Here is a 17,474-nt window from a genome sequence, read left to right as displayed (position 1 = left end):
GTATGATTCCACTTCTGTGAAGTATCTAGAATAGGCAAATTTATGGAGACAAAGTAGAATAGAAGTACTGGGGGTGGGGGTGGGGGAGGGAAATGGGCAATTATTATTTAATAGGTATGGATAATGAAAAGGTTCTGGAGAAGGATGGTGGTGATAGTTGCACAATATTATAAATGTACTTAATACACTGAATTGTGTACTTCAAGTAATTAAATGTCATGTCTATTTTGCCACAATTAAAAAAAGCTGCTAGGCTCTGGACTGTGTGGCTCAGTTGGCTGAGCATCGTCCTGTGCATCAGGAGGTTGCTAGTTCAATTCCCAGACAAGGGCATAAGCCCAGGTTATGGGCTCTCCCTCTTCCTTCCTCTTTCTCTAAAATTCAATAAAATAAATAAATAAATAAAAAATTTAAAAAGCTGCTAGTTTAGCTTACAAGATCACATAGTGCTTTTTCTTAGAGACTACTAGGAGGCTTCAGTGTGCAATAAAAGTGCTTTATGTGTAATTACTAAGTCACTGAGAATTTTAAGATGTGTCTTTGTGAATCAAAATGTAATAAAATTAATGTTTTTTGTTTTTACTGTTTATTGAGGCCATTTTAAAGGGAAATGGACTTGTTTTTCTGTAAGTATTTAACAGGGAGAAATACAATGTCAACTACATAGTTTAGTGCTATTGACTTGATTCATATTAAGTTACAAGAAGTTTTATCCATCCTTGCTTTTACAACATCAGTGAAAATGTGAATGCAATTGCTCTAGGATAAATCATGAGATTCAAGAAAGTTATTTAGTACTCTGAATGTTTCAACATCAGTGCAAATGTGAATGCAATTGTTCTAGGATAAATCATGAGATTTAAGAAAGTTATTCAGTACTCTGAATGTTTCAACATGAAATGTGTTTATTGCCAAACTTTCACAGAGATTGATCTTGTTTGATGATTATTTGGCACTAAATCTGGACAAGTACAAAGAAAACACTAAGCATCCCCTTTATGCTCCCCTCCAATCACTTTCCTGCCCCATTCTCCAAAAGTAATCACTATTCTGACTTTTAACACCACAGATTAGTTTTGTTGAATTTATTTTTACTTTATATAAGCAGAATCATTCTCACTATGTCAGATTTCTTTTGCTTAACATTATGTTCGTAAGACTCATGCAAGTTTGCTCATTTTCATTGTAATATAGTAGTTCATTATATGAATATATTATATATAACAAAATTTTCCATTTTAACCTTTTAAGGGTACAATTCAGGGGCAATAATTATATTCACAATGTTGTTCAACCATTACCACTATTTTTTTTAGTCCTCACCCGAGGATATTTTTTGATATTTTGTTCAGATAGAGTGGGAGGGAGAGAGAGAGAGAGAGAAACATTGACGTGAAAGGGACACATTGAGTGGCTGCCACCCACACGACCCAACCAGGGCCGGGGACAAACTGCAACTGAGGTACATGCCCTTAGCAGGAACCGAACCCGGGTCTCTCCGGACCGCAGGCCGATGCTCTAACCGCTGAGCCAAACTGGCCAGGGCTATTTTTATAACTTTTTCATCACCCTAAATAGAAATTCTGTAACTCTTAAAAAAAAAAAGATTTTTTAGAGATCGATGTGAAAGGGACACATCAATTGGCTGCCTCCTGCACAACCCAACCAGGGCCGGGGACAAACTGCAACTGAGGTACATGCCCTTAGTGGGAACCGAACCCGGATCTCTCTGGACCATAGACCGACGCTCTAACCGCTGAGCCAAACCGGCCAGGGCCATTACTTATCTTTATCTGACTGGCTTATTTCACTTAGCATAATGTTCTCCAGGTCCATCCATGCTGTTGCAAAGTGTAAAATGTTCTTCCTTTTTATGGCAGAATAGTATTCCATTGTGCAAATGTACCACAGCTTTTTTATCCACTCATCTACTGATGGACACTTGGGCTGCTTGTGTCCATGGCTATTGTAAATAATGCTGCAATGAACATAGGGGTATATATATTCTTTCAAATCAGTATTTCAGGTTTCTCTGGATAAATTATCAGAATTGGAATCCCTGGGTCATAAAGCAGTTCCATTTTTAATTTCTTTTAAAAATATGTTTTTACTGATATTTTAGAGAGAGAGGAAGGGAAAGAGAGAGAGAAACATCGATCAGCTGCATCCCGCACGCCCCTCACTGGGGATCAAGTCTGAAATCCGGGCATGGCCGTGACTGGGAATCAAACCAGGAACTCTCAGCCCATGGGACAACACTCAATCCACTGAGCCATACTGGCCGGGCCATTTTTAATTTTTTGAGGTAACTTCGTACTGCTTTCCATGGCAGCTGCATCAATCTGCATTCCCTCCAACAGCAGTGCACAAAGATTCCCTTTTCTCCACATCCTCACCAACACTTGTTGTTTGTTGATTTATTGATGGCATCTACTCTGACAGTGTGAGGTGATATCTCATTGTGATTTTAACTTGCATTTCTCTGACGATTAGTGATATTAGTGATATCACTAATATGAGCGTCTTTTCACATGTCTGTTGGCCATCTGTATGTCCTCTTTGGAGAATTGTCTGAGATTCAGGTCTGCTCATTTTTTAATTGGATTGTTGTTTTTGTGTGTGTGTTGAGTTTTATAAGTTCTTTATAAATTTTGGATATTAACCCCTTATTAGATGTATCATTGGGACATATGTTCTCCCATTCAGTGGGTTGTCTTTTCATTTTGTTGATGGTTTCCTTTGCTTTGCAAAAACTCTTTAGTTTGATGTAGTTCCATTTGTTTATTTTTTCTTAGGTTTCCCTTGTCTGAGGAGTTATATTAGAAAAAATACTGCTATAAGAAATGTCTGAGATTTTACTGCCTGTGTTTTCTTCTAGGATTTTTATGGTTTTGAGTCTGACATTTAAGTGTTTCATTCATTTTCAGTTTATTTCTGTGTGCGATGTAAGAAGGTGGTCTAGTTTGCATGTATCCCAACACTATTTATAAAATAGACTATAGTCCATTGTATGTTTGTGCCTCCTTTGTCAAATATTAATTGACTATAAAGGTGTGGGTTTATTTCTGGGTTTCCTATTCTGTTCCCTTGCAATATATGTCCATTATTATGCCAGTAACTTGCTTTTTTGATTACTATGGCCTTGTAGTATAGTTTGATATCAGGTATCATGATTCCTCCAACTTTGTTCTTCATTCTCAAGGTTGCTGAGGCCATTCAAAGTCTTTTGTGGTTCCATGTAAATTTTTGAAACCTTGGTTCTAGTTCTGTGAAATACACCATTGGTATCGTGATAGGAATTTTGCTGAATGTGTAGATTGCTTTGGGTAGTGTGGGCATTTTAATGATGTTAATTCTTCCTATACATGAATATGATATATCCTTCCACTTATTTGTACCTCCCTCAATTTATTTCTTCGGTGTCTTTTAATTTTCTGAGTATAGGTCTTTTACATCCTTGGTTAAATTTATTCATGGGTATTTTATTCTTTTTGAAGCAATTGTGAATGGGATTGTTTTCTTAGTTTACCTTTCTGATAGTTCATTATTGGTGTATAAAAATGCAACTGATTTCTGGATATTTATTTTGTATTCTGCTACTTTACTGAATTCATTTATCAGTTCTAGCAGGTTTTTTGTGTGTGTGGAATCTTTAGGGTTCTCTATATACAATATCATGTCATCTACAAATAATCACAGTTTTACTTGTTTCTTTCCAATTTGGATGCCTTTCATTTCTTCTTCTTGTCTGATTGCTGTGGCTAGGACTTCCAGTATGATGTTGAACAAAAATAGTGAAAGCAGACATCCCTGTCTTGTTTCTGATCTTAAAGAGAACGCTTGTAGTTTTTGCCCTTTGAGTATAATGTTGGTTGTGTACAAAATTCTACAGCTCTTAATGGTTTCTTTTAATAAATAGAAATTTTAAGTTAACTCATTTTGTCCATCTTTTCTTTTGTGGTTAGTACTTTGTTTTCTCATGCCCACATCATAAGTAATAATACTGTATTTATAGATTAAGTTATAATTCATAATATGCTTCCATCAGTTTGTAAGCTCCATGTCAGGAGCACTGTATATGAATGGTGCCCCCTAAACTTGTGTCATGCCAGGCCATGCCATGGACCATGTGTTTTGTTCATAGCAATAGTAGGGGCTCAACAAACATTTGTTGACTTACTTTGCAGCACAAATAAGGCAGTGGGTGAAAATGTTCTAGTCTTTAGTAGGGATGCAGAGAAAGAAACTTTCCTTGGGTTACAAAAAAAGAATGAAGGAAAAGAAAATTAGGACAACTTGTAATGGTATTGAATGCTAATAAAAAAGACCCCAGAGGGTTGTTAAGCATTCATAACTTTGGAAAAGTTGCTTCTGTAGAGGAGCTAAAATAGGTCAAACACTTCATATTTTTTCCCTCAAGAATACTTCTAAAGCATAAGTTGAGAAAATTACTAAAAAATGTCTTTGCTTCAATATTAAACAAATGAGAGATGGGCAGTAAGTATAGTTGCAAGGTAGTAGTTAAGGTAGGAAGGAAGAAAGGAGAGAGGGGAGAAGGGAGAAAAACAGGCACACTCAGGAACAATGAATGATTTTCTTCCAGGGTTCGTTCTTATGTTTTGAAGGCTATGAAATGAAGGGTATTATTACCACTTGTAAAATGGATGTAATTAGATGTGCCTATCGGGGTTGTTGTGAATCTTAAATGTGATCACTTGGAACGATTCCTTGTACGTAGTAGGCACAATGTTTCCTACTGTGTGAATTTCAACATTTGCCATTAGAACTGGTGAATTTGCTGTGTACACAGAGAAGGTTTTGTGTGTATTTGGAAGCCAGGGAGAAATTGATAAGTTAATGTTGTAAGCATTGTGTATGTTTATGTTCCTGGCAGGTATGGCCTCCTCTCCTTTCTGATAATAAGGGTGGCATGGGTCAGAGTTCTTCTCCAGGGTTTTAAGTGGATTTGGCAGAGAAGAGACCCTTTTTCTTTGTTGTAAAGTTGTGGAAAGTTGACCTAGAGCTGGGGTTGTGGAAGATCCATGCACAGAGGACAACAGAGCTGATGCTCACTGACAGCGAAGATGGATATACATCCAGTTCATTTTCCCCTTCCCTCCATTGTTTATATGATCTATATATGGTCCTCTTTTTGGCTTAAGCTAGTTCAAGTTGGGTTTTTATCTCTGGCAACCAAGAATACCTTGATAAATTAAAAAAAAAGGTTTTGAAGTATTTACACTAATTTTATTTTTAATCCTCACCTGAGGATATTTTTCTATTTATCTTCAGACACAGTGGGAGAGAGAGAGAAACATCGACGTGAGAGGGACACATCGACTGATTGTCTCCCACACGCCCCTGACTAGGGCCAGGGACGAACCGCAACCGAGGTACGTGCCCTTGGACTGAATTGAACCCACAACTCATGGGTCCGCGGACTAACGCTCTACCACTGAGCCAAACCAGCCAGGGCTACACTAATTTTTAAATTATCCATTGAAGGTATCTACTTTAATTGTGGAAGTGATGATGTATCTATCATTTGTTTATAGTTTTTTACCTATCTGTGTAATTTATTTTAATTTGAAAAGCCAACTCAGAAATATCACCAGATTTTCTTTGCATTAATTAAGATGAAATACAAAAGAGCAGTTTTTTAGATTCTGTTTTTTAGCTTTCTGTCACTGCAGTGTATTACATTATTTATTCACTGTGTTCGGTAGAGTAACAGTAGAGCATGCTTAAATGTAATCTTTTTTTTTTTTTATCCTCACCAGAGGACATTTTTCCATTTTTTTGTACAGATAGAGTGGGAGAGAGAGAGAGAGAAACATCGACGTGAAGGGACACATCGAGTGGCTGCCACCCGTACGACCAACCAGGGCCGGGGACAAACTGCAACCAAAGTACGTGCCCTTAGCGGGAACCGAACCCGGGCCTCTCCGGACCGCAGGCCGACGCTCTAACCGCTGAGCCAAACTGGCCAGGGTTTAAATGTAATCTTATAAGGTATAATGTTGAAGTGGGTACAGAGTTTTCAGCTGAATTTAAATCTGGCTTTCCCTGATGGAAATATGATCATCGTAGGAATTCCCCATGACACAGCATAGTGATTTGAAATGTAATTTAGAAGAAGAGTTGTTATATTACAATAATGCACTGAAAGAGAAAAATGTCAGACTTCCTGGATCCATATGATAGAATCCCCAGACACTCTAGAGAACCAAAGATCTGAGAGCCTGTCATATTGATTTTGAAAGCTAAAGCAGTAAAATAGTTTCTACCTGGACAGAAACTTAATTATATTATTCATCTCAAATAATAAATACTACTACTGATTATGATCATTAACTATTTTTTGAGGTATAATTTTATACCATAAAATCCACCTGTTTTTAGAGTAGAAGTCAATGATTTTTGTTAAATTTACATAGTTTTGAAGCCATCATCACAATCCAAATTTAGAGTATTTCTGTCATTCTAAAAAGATTCTTTGTCCCTATTTGCTGTCACTTAAACACTAATGTACTTTCTGTCTCTATAGATTTGCCTTTTCTGGACAGTTCATGATGGAATCATACAATGTACATTTTTTGAGTGTGTGTGTGTGTCTGACTTCTTTCATTTACATAAGGTTTTTGAAGTTCATCCATGTTATAGCACGTATCAGTACTTCATTCCTTTTTATTATTAGAGTACACCATTATATGAATACGCCATATTTTGTTTATCTGTTTATGAATTGATAGACTTTGGGATTGTTTCCAATTTTTTTTTTTTGGCTACTATATTTACCTGTAAGTCTTTGTGTGGCTAGATGTTGTAAATTATCTTGGGTAGATTCCTAAGAGTAGAATTGCAGGACTCTGTGGTAAATTTATGTTTTGTTTTGTTTTATTTTATTTTTCTTTATTGATTTTTAGAGAGAGAGGAAGGGAGAGGGAGAGAGAAATAGAAACATTGATTAGCCTCCTCTTGCATGCCCCACACTGGGGATCAGGCCCACAACCTGGGCATGTGCCCTGACTGGGAATTGAACTGGCGACCTCTTGCTGCATGGGCCCATGCTCAACTACTGAACCACACTGGCTGGCAAATTTATGTTCTTTTTAAATTAACTGTCAAACTTTTCCCAATATACTGTACTATTTTACATTCCCATCTGTGAAATATGAGGGTTCCTATTTCTCTGCATCCTTACCAACATTTATTATTATCTGTCTTGTTGTTTATTGCCATTCTAGTAGGTATGTGTAGTGGTATCTTATAGTTTTAATTTGTATTTCCTTAATGACTAATGATGCTGAGCACATTTTCTATGTCTATTTGCCATTTATTTATATAAATTCTTTCATTTCTTTAAAGTATATTTTTTATTTTTTAATCCTCACCCAAGGATATTTTTCCATTTATTTTCAGACAGAGTGAGAGGGAGGGAGAGAGAGCGCGAGAGAGAAACATTGATGTGAGAAACACATCGATTGGTTGCCTCCCAAACAACCCCAACAAGAGCTGGGGACTGAACTGCAACCAAGGTACGTGCCCTTGACTGGAATCAAACCCATGACTCTTTGGTCCGTGGGTTGATGCTCTAACTGCTGAGCCAAACTGGCTCTTCTGTTTTTTTAATCCTCACTTGATATGTTTTTTAATTTCTTTTTCTTTATTGATTTTAAAGAGAGAGGAAGGGAGAGGGAGCGAGCAATAGAAATATCAGTGAGAGAGAACATCGATTGACTGCCTCCTGGCCCGACTGGGGATTTGGTCCCCAACCTGGGCATGTGCCCTGACTGGGAATCAAACTGGTGACTTCTTGGTGTGTGGGTCGATGCTCCAACACTGACCCACACGGGCCAGGCTGTTCTTATTGATTTTAGAGAGAGAAGAAGGGACAGATGGAGGGAGTGGGGGGGAGAGAGAGAGAAAGAGAGAGAGAGAGAAACATCGACTGGTTACCTCCCATACTGGCTCCAACTGGGGATCAAACCGGAAACTTAGGTATGTGCCCTGACCAGAAATCAAACCTTTTGGTGTACCGAATGACTTTGCAATCAACTGAGCCACCTGGGCAGGGCTATATAACTTTTTTAGTTAAATGCCATTGCCAATCTTCAATTGGGTTATTTGTACTCTTGTTATTACTGGTTATTTTTTAATGGTTCTCTGATTTTGAACTGGTCTGATATCATGATCAGAATAGGTGGAACTCTGGCAAATGTCCACATTTCTGTACATGTACTGTAATGTTTATGTAATGAAAATAGGGGGAGGTATTTAAACTTTTTTGCTGTTGTTGTTACAGAACAAAAGAGGTACTTGTCAGTGGTGGGATTTTGTTGAAATTTAGGAGTGTGTGGGAACCGTTGCAGAATGCTGAAAAGGACTGGATTCCAATATGCATCATCATGTTCAAGCAGAGCAGACACCCTTGTTTTTCACAGGAACTCAATCCTGGAGAGATACTGGTACACTTCCCAGACTGCCCTGTTCACTGATTAGTGAATATACACTATTTCTACCTTAGTTTGAAATGTTCCTGGATTTTGTTTGGTTTATAATTTCATCATACTTAAAGAGAATTATTGAACAACATTTGAATTACTTGTCACTGTTAAATAATGATTGTGAAATGCTGCATTAATGTAGGGGATCAGGATAGGTGACAAAGAATATTTTAGTTATGTACAATTCATTTATAACTCTGGGTTATAAATGGGAAACACTCATACTCTACTTCCTTGGATTGCGTCTCCCACTTTATTTTCATTCTTGGTTGTCCTCTGTCATATGTTACTATTTGTATAATGCATTCGCCTCTCTGGAGGTGAGCTATGGGAACTTTATAAATTATAGAATTTTACTTCAGGAAGGATCCTATTGATTATCTTGTTCAAGATTCAGATTTTTCTAGACAGGACAATACAACTTCTGAAGATATTGATTCCTTAGGTGTCTGGGGATCCATTTTAGTGATTAGAGCCTAAGGCAGTTCTTAGGCTCTGGCGAGTTTGCAGAGCATTGGTGTGGTGAAAAGAACAGGACTTTAGAATCAAATGAACCTGGATTCTGGGCACATTTCATTTAATGGCTGTGTTTTTAGGCACATAAATCACCTTTTTAAGTTTTAATTTCCTGTAACAATAGTACTTATTTTATAAGATTTTGAGAGGATTAAAATAAATAACATAGCCCTGGTCGGCGTGGCTCAGTTGGTTGAACATCATTCCTTGCAAAGTTCACCAGTTCAATTTCTGGTAGGGGTGGGAGGCAACTGATGGATGTTTCTCTGTCTCTCACCCTCTCCCTTTCTCTCTCTCTCAAAATCAATAAAAACATATTAAAAAAAGAAATAACATATATAAAGAGCAGGACCCATAAAAAACACGCGACAGCTGTTATCTGTTGTAATTACATTCCATTTAACAACAATAGCCAGATAAATTTGAGCTCTTAAGGGCAATAATGAAGACTCATTCTTTGTTTTTAAGAAATGTACCAATTAGCAGTGGGGTTGAGATGAGATTTTTCAGTGAATGTAATAAGTTATATCATTAAATAAATTCAGAGCCATCTTTTTGAAGAAAGAAAATGACTTGAGCAGACGCTAGAATGGGTGGGTAGGGTGAACTAGTGAGGTGTAGTAGTGTGGGAACTAAGAACAATAAAGACCCAGAGGTAGGGAACAGTGAACGGTCTCATCGGTCTCTTTCGTAAGACAAACTTGGAACACTGTCAGAAGAAAAAGATAGGTTGAATTTTGCGAGATTTAAGCAGTTTGGCTTTTGTTTCAACTAAAGATTTTGAACAGAAGAATGATTAATTTGGTAATGGTGTGAGGGTAGGAATTGATCCCGGGGTGGGGGGTTAGGAGGTTACGTCAATAATAATAGTAATTATGGATTGATAACAGTGGGAATTCATATCTCAAAACGAAATGCAGATGCTCAAAATAACATCTGAAAGATGCTGTGTATAATTCCAACCGTCCAGGTTAATAAACAAAACAAAACATTGTCCACATGAGAGGTTTTTCATATTAAAGAATTTTCATATCACATATATCAGTAGCCCTTAACTTTGAGAGCCCAGAGGCGGTGGGCGAGCGAAGAGAGCGGCGACCCGGCGAGCTGCGGCTCGGCACCCCGAGCAAGCACCGCCGACGGAGGCGTGCACTGGAGCGGGGACGCAGGCGAAGGTGCGCGGCCGCTCCTGGGTATCGCGAGAGCTGGGCGGGCCGAGCAATCGCAGCAGTCAATTCCCCCACCCTCCCGGGAGGAGCCGCCAGCCCTGGGCTCTCCAAATTCTGAGCTCTCATCATGGCGGCGGCGGCTGCCGCGGCGGCCGTCGGGGGGCCGCAGCCGCCCCAACCCGAACTGCCCGCTCCCGGGCTGGCCCTGGACAAGGCAGCCACCGCCGCGCACCTGAAGGCTGCCCTTAGCCGTCCGGACAACCGGGCAGGTGCTGAGGAGCTGCAGGCGCTGCTGGAACGGGTGCTGAGCGCCGAGCGGCCGCTGGCCGCGGCTGTGGACAGCGAGGAGGCGGCGGCGGCTGGCGGCGGCGGCGGTCCGGGGGCGGCCGAGGAGGAGGCCCTGGAGTGGTGTAAGTGCCTTCTGGCCGGCGGCGGCGGCTACGAGGAGTTCTGCGCGGCGGTGCGGGCCTACGACCCCGCGGCGCTCTGCGGCCTGGTCTGGACAGCCAACTTCGTGGCCTACCGTTGCCGGACGTGCGGCATCTCCCCTTGCATGTCACTGTGCGCGGAGTGCTTCCACCAGGGCGATCACACCGGACACGACTTCAACATGTTCCGCAGCCAGGCCGGGGGCGCCTGTGACTGCGGGGACAGCAACGTGATGCGGGAGAGTGGGTGAGTGGAGCCCTCCCCGGGGCGAGGGGCGCAGCGGGAGGTCAAGGCCCAGGCAGGGGGAGACCGGGACTGGGGATCTGGGAACCTGGGGACCGATCCCGAGCTGTCAAGGGAAAGGAGGAGGGGGAGGGTGTAGCCACATGGGGATGGAGGTGTCTGAGCTGTCAGCGGTAGAAAAGGGGGTGAGGTGGAGGGGAGAGCGGAGCGCGTGTTTAAGGAACGGGGCTGTGAATTTTCGGGGAAGCCAGGGCGAGTGAGTGATAGCGAGATAAGAGCCAGTACATGGAGTAGGAGGAGGAAAAGGATACTTGGGGAATCTGGTATCTAGCTGTCAGTTGTGTACTTGTTAGGAATGGCTGTATAAAGCTGCTGGGTTCTTGGGATGAAATGATGTGATTTGGATCCGCTGGGATGGGTATTTGGTATTGGGTCGCAGAGTGATGTGAGGCGGGGAGTGGTCTTGCAGCTGCAGGGGAGGACAGCTTGGGGAGAAGGTCTTCTGAACTGTCAGTGTGTCTGAATGTGCGAAGGAGCTCTTGAGCTTCTGGGGGTTGAAGGAGGAGGGAGTGGGAGGGGCCTGCATGAAAAGTGACTGTTGAGCTGTCAGTGGAGTATTTGGTGTGCTGGAATGACATCTAGAATTGGGCTACTGAGCAGTCAGTTAAAGAATACCGTCCATACCAGAAGAACAAGCAAAGCACTGAGCGAATTAGGAATCAAATGTTAGCTCTTCTCTAGTTAAAAGGGCACCTTATTCACTATCTAATACGTGCTGTCTTTCTAAAAGGAGACATTCAACAAATGGCTTTTCAATAGGAGCGATGTCAGGGTTTGGGGACTTAGGTCAGAAGACATTTCGGAGATTGTTGTAAGTTAAAGAGTTAGTACATGTAGTGTCTTGGTTTGGGACATGATGTCCATGTCTAGGGAAGTCCTGGGAAAAGAAAAAAACTTAGTGATGGAGAGGAGATTTTAGATGGGCAGTAGTTGAAAGAATGTTAGCAAATCCAGTTATTCAGGTTTTTCAGATTTTAGGTGTTATAATTATAGAGTATGCACCCTTTAGAAATGGTCACTATTTTCTTCTTTGGAGTACTTGTAGGTTACTGTTAGTCTAGGATGTTTGTAACTACTGGGTGGAAGCAAGGTTCCTGGGATATTAAATATGAATAAGACATTAACTTACACTAGAGTAGAAAATGATAAATTATTTAAATAGTTCAGGAGTTAGAGGAGGCTTCTGTGCAGAGGGAGCAAGAAAAAGGCTTTAGAAAGGAGGTAAGGTGTGGTTCAGTAGTTAGAGTGTTGTCCGGTGCACCAAAGACTGACCAGTTCGATATCTAGTCAGGGCACATACCCAGGTTGAGGTTCTATCCTGAATCAGGGCACGTGGGTGATGCTTCTCTCTCTCTCCTTCCTTCCCTCCCTCTATTTTCCTCCTTCCCTCTTCATTCCTCTCTCTAGAATCAATGAAAAAGCATATCCTTGTGTGAGGATTAAAAAAAAAAAAGGAGTATTTTGAGATTGCTACTACTAGTAGTGTTATTAATAACAACAGTAATAATTGCAACTAATATTCAAGAGCATAAAGTGTAAGACTGACACTTAAAAATAGTCTTTAATATTAATATTTGAATAGGTAAAATATTCATATAGCTAAAAGAGCAAAAAAATAAAATAAAATCATACACAGTTTGAAGTGTCCCTCCCATTTTTCTTCCCACCATTGTTAGTTTCTCTTGGTACAAAAACCAACAAGGATGGATATGTATTTTGATTTTTTAGTCTTTTTTTTTTTTTAATCCTCACCTGAGGATATTTTTTCATTTATTCTCAGAGTGGGAGAGAGGGAGAGAGAGAGAGACATCGACGTGAGAGACACATCGACTGGCTGCCTCCCGCATGACCTCAACCACAGCTGGGGATGAACTGCAACCCAGGCATGCCAGAATAGAACCTGCAGCTCATTGGTCTGCTGGCCGATGCTCTAACCGCTGAGCCAAATTAGCCAGGTCTTTTCAGTCTTTTTTAATGCAAAACATAACATACCACATGCACTGTTCTACACATCTTGCATTTTTCACTTAGGAAAAGACTTGAGGTCTTTCCATGTCAATAAATCAGTGTACTGTATTTAAAAAATAAAAACTGCTGCATAGCGTTCTATGTCATGAAGTTGCCATGCTTTATTTAATCATCACTTTTGATGGATGTTTGGTTTCCAGTATGAGATAAAAAACCTGATATATGGGAGGGGGGAATCAGTGGGGGAAAAAAGGAGAATCATTTGTAACAAAAATTAATAAAAAAAAAAACAAAAACCTGATATACTTGTCTTTTCACATCTGTGCAAGAAAATCAATGAGATAAATTCTCAAAAGTGGTATTTGCAAACTGCCCTCCCCATAAGGCTTAATACTAAGCAGAGAATTAGACTCCTTGTTTTCTAGCAGCCTTATCAACAGTATTATTAAAACTTTGGACTTCTATCCATGTATTTGGTAAACAGTGGTCAAATATTAACTGCTTTACATGGTCTAGCTCATTTAATATTCAACAACTCTGAGATGATTACTGTTATTATCCCCATTGTACAGAAGAGGAAAATGGGGGCACAGAGTTTTAAGAAACTTGCTCAGGAGTACACAGATACTAGGTTAGGCACAGATACTAGGTCTGGAGCCTGACCACGCAGCACTTCTCTCCACTGCCTCTACAAATAACCTCCTTATTCCTATTTCCATTTAATACTGTTTGTTGTGGTTTTTTAAATATGCCATTCTTGTTTGGGCCTTTTTTTTTTTCTTTTTAAACTTGTTTTCTAAATATTAGAGGCATTTTAAAACATAGAGTAAGGAGTTGAAACAATTCTTTACTGATATTTAATCAGTTTTATTTTTTAGACTAGATTAGCATTTAGGAGATCTCCAAGAACATGGAACTAGGAAATAATATTGATTCTTCCCTGAATTTTGGAACACAGTGGTGATTATCAGGTTGACCTGGGTGAAAAGTAAATCTGATCTTTAATTGTTATGCTTCTGTGCAGGAGCAGAACTATGTCAATGAGTTTCTTTGAATGTACTCATACAGGTTTAGGGCATCCAGGCTGTTGATAGTTCAGATACTAATCTTATAGCATTTACCTTTACTGACACCTTATAGAGACTTATTTTTACCCAGTCTGGCAACTCTCTATGAGTTGATATATAGAATTTAAAGACTTATTATAGTCTATCTGAAACACAAAACTATTGCCTGCCTGTATGTGCCAGCAGTTTCCATGTTTAATTTCATAAAGGGCAATAGTCAACAATAAACAGTATTGTGGCTGTATAATTATTCTGAAATTTCTATAACTCCTTGGGTTGGATAGAATAATTCTTCTGGGCTACATAACTAATCTATTTCCTCTAGAGACACAGGTGATTTTAGCCTGCAAGCAGCTTAAACTGGAACGTTTTTAGAACTGGAAACCATCAACAAATTATATCAGTGTTCCTGGTGGGCAAAGCTGAATTACCCTGGCATGGACAGAATGTATTTAACTTTTCTCAGTTTTTTATGTTTCATAAAATTCTTTTAGGTTGCTAAAGAATGGAGATGTCTTGATTTGGGAGTTGTTTATTATTCTCATTGACCTAGAAGTTTTGTAAATCCCATTGTTCAGTACATTTTAAAGAAGGATTCCACCTGTATCTGTGTTCTTAGTAAAAGAGAAGAAATCCTGTTATGCTTTAATCCCTTTTCCAAGTGTCTGACTGTTGTGGGTATGATTGGAAATGGGGAAGAATCTTGGATCCATCACAACCTGTAACTATTTAATTTTCAAATTTGTAATTATAGCAATATGAGGGGAAAATTCAGTTATTTTTTTATTAGTAGTATTAATGTAATAAATGTGATATTAACAGGTATACAAAGCAAAGGAAGAAAACAACTGAGAATTCATTTATGAGATGAGATCACAAAGGCTATGGAAACTATGTATTACTAACTGTATGTATAATATCATAGTTTTGCCACTAATGAATAAGTGTAGTCATTATCACAGATGGTTTATAGATGGATGAACTAAAAAAAAAAAAAAGTAATGGTGCCCTGGCCAGTTTGGCTCAGCGGTTAGAGTGTCGGCCTGCGGTCCGGAGAGACCCGAGTTCAGTTCCCGCTAAGGGCATGTACCTCGGTTGCAGTTTGTCCCCGGCCCTGGTTGGTCGTGCGGGTGGCAGCCACTCGATGTGTCCCTTCACATCGATGTTTCTCTCTCTCTCTCTTCCTCTCTCTCCCTCCCACTCTGTCTGTACAAAAAATGGAAAAATATCCTCGGGTGAGGATAAAAAAAAAAAAAAAGTAATGGAAAATAATGTCTGATTGGTTTGGGGTTCTAATGGTAACTAGAAATTGGAATTTCTTAATTTAAAAAGTAATACATATTAGTTATAACATAAAAATAAGTGGATAAACTAGAAAGTAAAGATTCCTTTTTATTCCACCGTACTCCTCAGTAAGAGATGTCCCTTACTTTCTTTTGAATTTAGATGTACATTTAAAAGATATTAGTTACAATTTACTCCACATTTGTAGATGTTTTGTTGTGGGAAGTTTTTAGGTTATTTGGTCTGCAGTAATGCCAGAAATGGAAGCAGTGAATGTCTGGTTGAATAGTGTCATACCGTGTGTGCCTTGTTTTCCCCTTTAACATATTTATTGGGCACTGTGTCCTGTTAGTACATACGCATAGAATGGTTTTATTTTCTTTTTTAAAGTTAAATAGTATTCCATTGTATTTTCATATTTCTGTATTTTACTGTAATTTATGAATTTAGTTCCCTACTGATAGACATTTAAATTATTTTCAGTCTTGGGCTATTCTAAACACTGTTGCAGACAGTATGCTGGAATATAATTTAAAAACAAATTAATTTATTTATTTTTGTCCTCACCCAAGGACATTTTTCTTCAGAGAGAGTGGGAGGGAGAGAGAAGAAGAGAGAGAGAGAGAAACATCAACGTGAAAGGGACACATCAAGTGGCTGCCTCCCGTACCACCCCAACCAGGGCCGGGGATGAACCACAACTGAGGTACCTGCCCTTGACCGGAATCAAACCCTTGACTCGTTGGTCCGCGGGCTGACGTTTTAACTGCTGAGCCAAACTGGCCAGGGCTATACTTCTTTGTGTATATGCATGGATGTATGTGTGATGATAAATTCCTAGAAGTTATATCCTGTTTAAAGGAAATGTGTATTTTAAACTTTGATAGAGCCCTCCAAAGACATTAATTTACACTCCCACCAAGACTGTGAAAGAGCATGTTTCCCCATATCCTAGCCTATATATATATAGTATTGCCAGTATTTATGATATTTGTTGATCCGATAAGTTACGTGATATCTTGTTTCATCTGTTACCCCTCTCCCCACTGTCCTTTCCTCCCAAGCTGGAGTAATTTGAAGCAAATCTCAGATATCTTATAACTTAATTTCTAAATATTTGAATATGTATTTTAGTAAAGAGATGTGAACTCTTAAAAATAAAACATAAAATATCCATTGACATATGAATGGATAAACAAACCGTGGTGTATACATAAGATGGAATATTATTCAGACTTTAAAATGAATGAAATTCAGTCCAGATTTAGGACCTTTAATTAAGATGGCAGAGTAGGTAAATGCTGTGCTCACTTCCTCCCATGACAACATCAAAATTACAAGTAAATTACAGAACCACCATTATTGAGAACCACCTGAAGACCATCTGGCTAGAAGTCCTATAACTAAGGATATGAAGAAGCCACATTGAGAGTGGGAGGAGGGGTAGAATGAGGAAGGGGCAGGTCCCACACTCCTGGTGTGGTTAAGAAACAGGGCTATCTGGCTGTGGAGGTCCTCACTGAGGAGCAAGGGGTCTCAGTCCCATACTGGGCTCCTCAGCCCAGTGAACCTGTATCAGGAAGAGGAGTCCCCATAACTCTGGCTGTGAAAACCAGTGGGGACTGTGGCTCATTGAGACCAAGGGCTGCTAGAGTTAGAGTCCTAGGTGTTCCTCTTAAAGAGCTGGTGCATGGACTTACTTTTTCACAGACTCACTTGCTTTGAGCTCCAATGCTGGGGTAGCTGCTTAAAAAGCTCCAGAAACACACGGAGGAGCTGAATTGACTGGTTTGAGTGTGAAGGCTGGAGGGGCAGAGATTGGAGTAGCTCACTCTAGGGACAGAGGGCTGGCATTATTCCATTGTTGAGCTCACCTGCCACCCAGCTGGCAGGCACAGGTGGGCACCAAATCTGAGTCTCCATCAACTTTGCTAATACTGTTTGCCTGCCCTTGTGAGTCCCTGAGACTCTGCTCCACCCAACTCAAGCATGTGGACCAAACCTCTTTCAGCAGCTTTTCCATCAAACAACCCATCTTGGCTCACACTGTGGACTTTCATAAAATCTCTCAAAGGTCTCCAAACTCCGAACAAGCAGCATATATAGCCTTGGGGTGCCCTGTACCTCTTGCTAAGCAGTCCTGAACCTGACACTAGTTGCAGCCAACCTTGGTTCTCAGCTTAGCCTCTCCCAGGCACCTCCAAGCCCAACACAGGTGACAACCATCTGCA

General features: G+C 40.0%; 1 protein-coding gene across 9 annotated transcripts in view; it reads left to right on the top strand.

The window, feature by feature from the left end:
• Positions 1–10,319: 10,319 nt before the first annotated feature.
• The window catches only part of UBR3 (ubiquitin protein ligase E3 component n-recognin 3), a 222,767-nt gene continuing 215,612 nt past the window's right edge, over positions 10,320–17,474 (top strand). For all 9 annotated transcript variants that reach the window (XM_036253642.1, XM_036253634.1, XM_036253638.1 and 6 more), the window contains exon 1: positions 10,320–10,867. In XM_036253642.1, coding sequence (XP_036109535.1) covers positions 10,320–10,867 — 548 coding nt within the window. The remainder of the gene's footprint in view (positions 10,868–17,474) is intronic.

The sequence above is a fragment of the Molossus molossus genome, unplaced genomic scaffold (assembly GCF_014108415.1).
Source record: "Molossus molossus isolate mMolMol1 unplaced genomic scaffold, mMolMol1.p scaffold_m16_p_11, whole genome shotgun sequence".
Lineage (NCBI taxonomy): Eukaryota > Metazoa > Chordata > Mammalia > Chiroptera > Molossidae > Molossus > Molossus molossus.
Note: the sequence above shows the minus strand (reverse complement) of the source record. Positions and strands in the feature narration are given on the sequence as shown.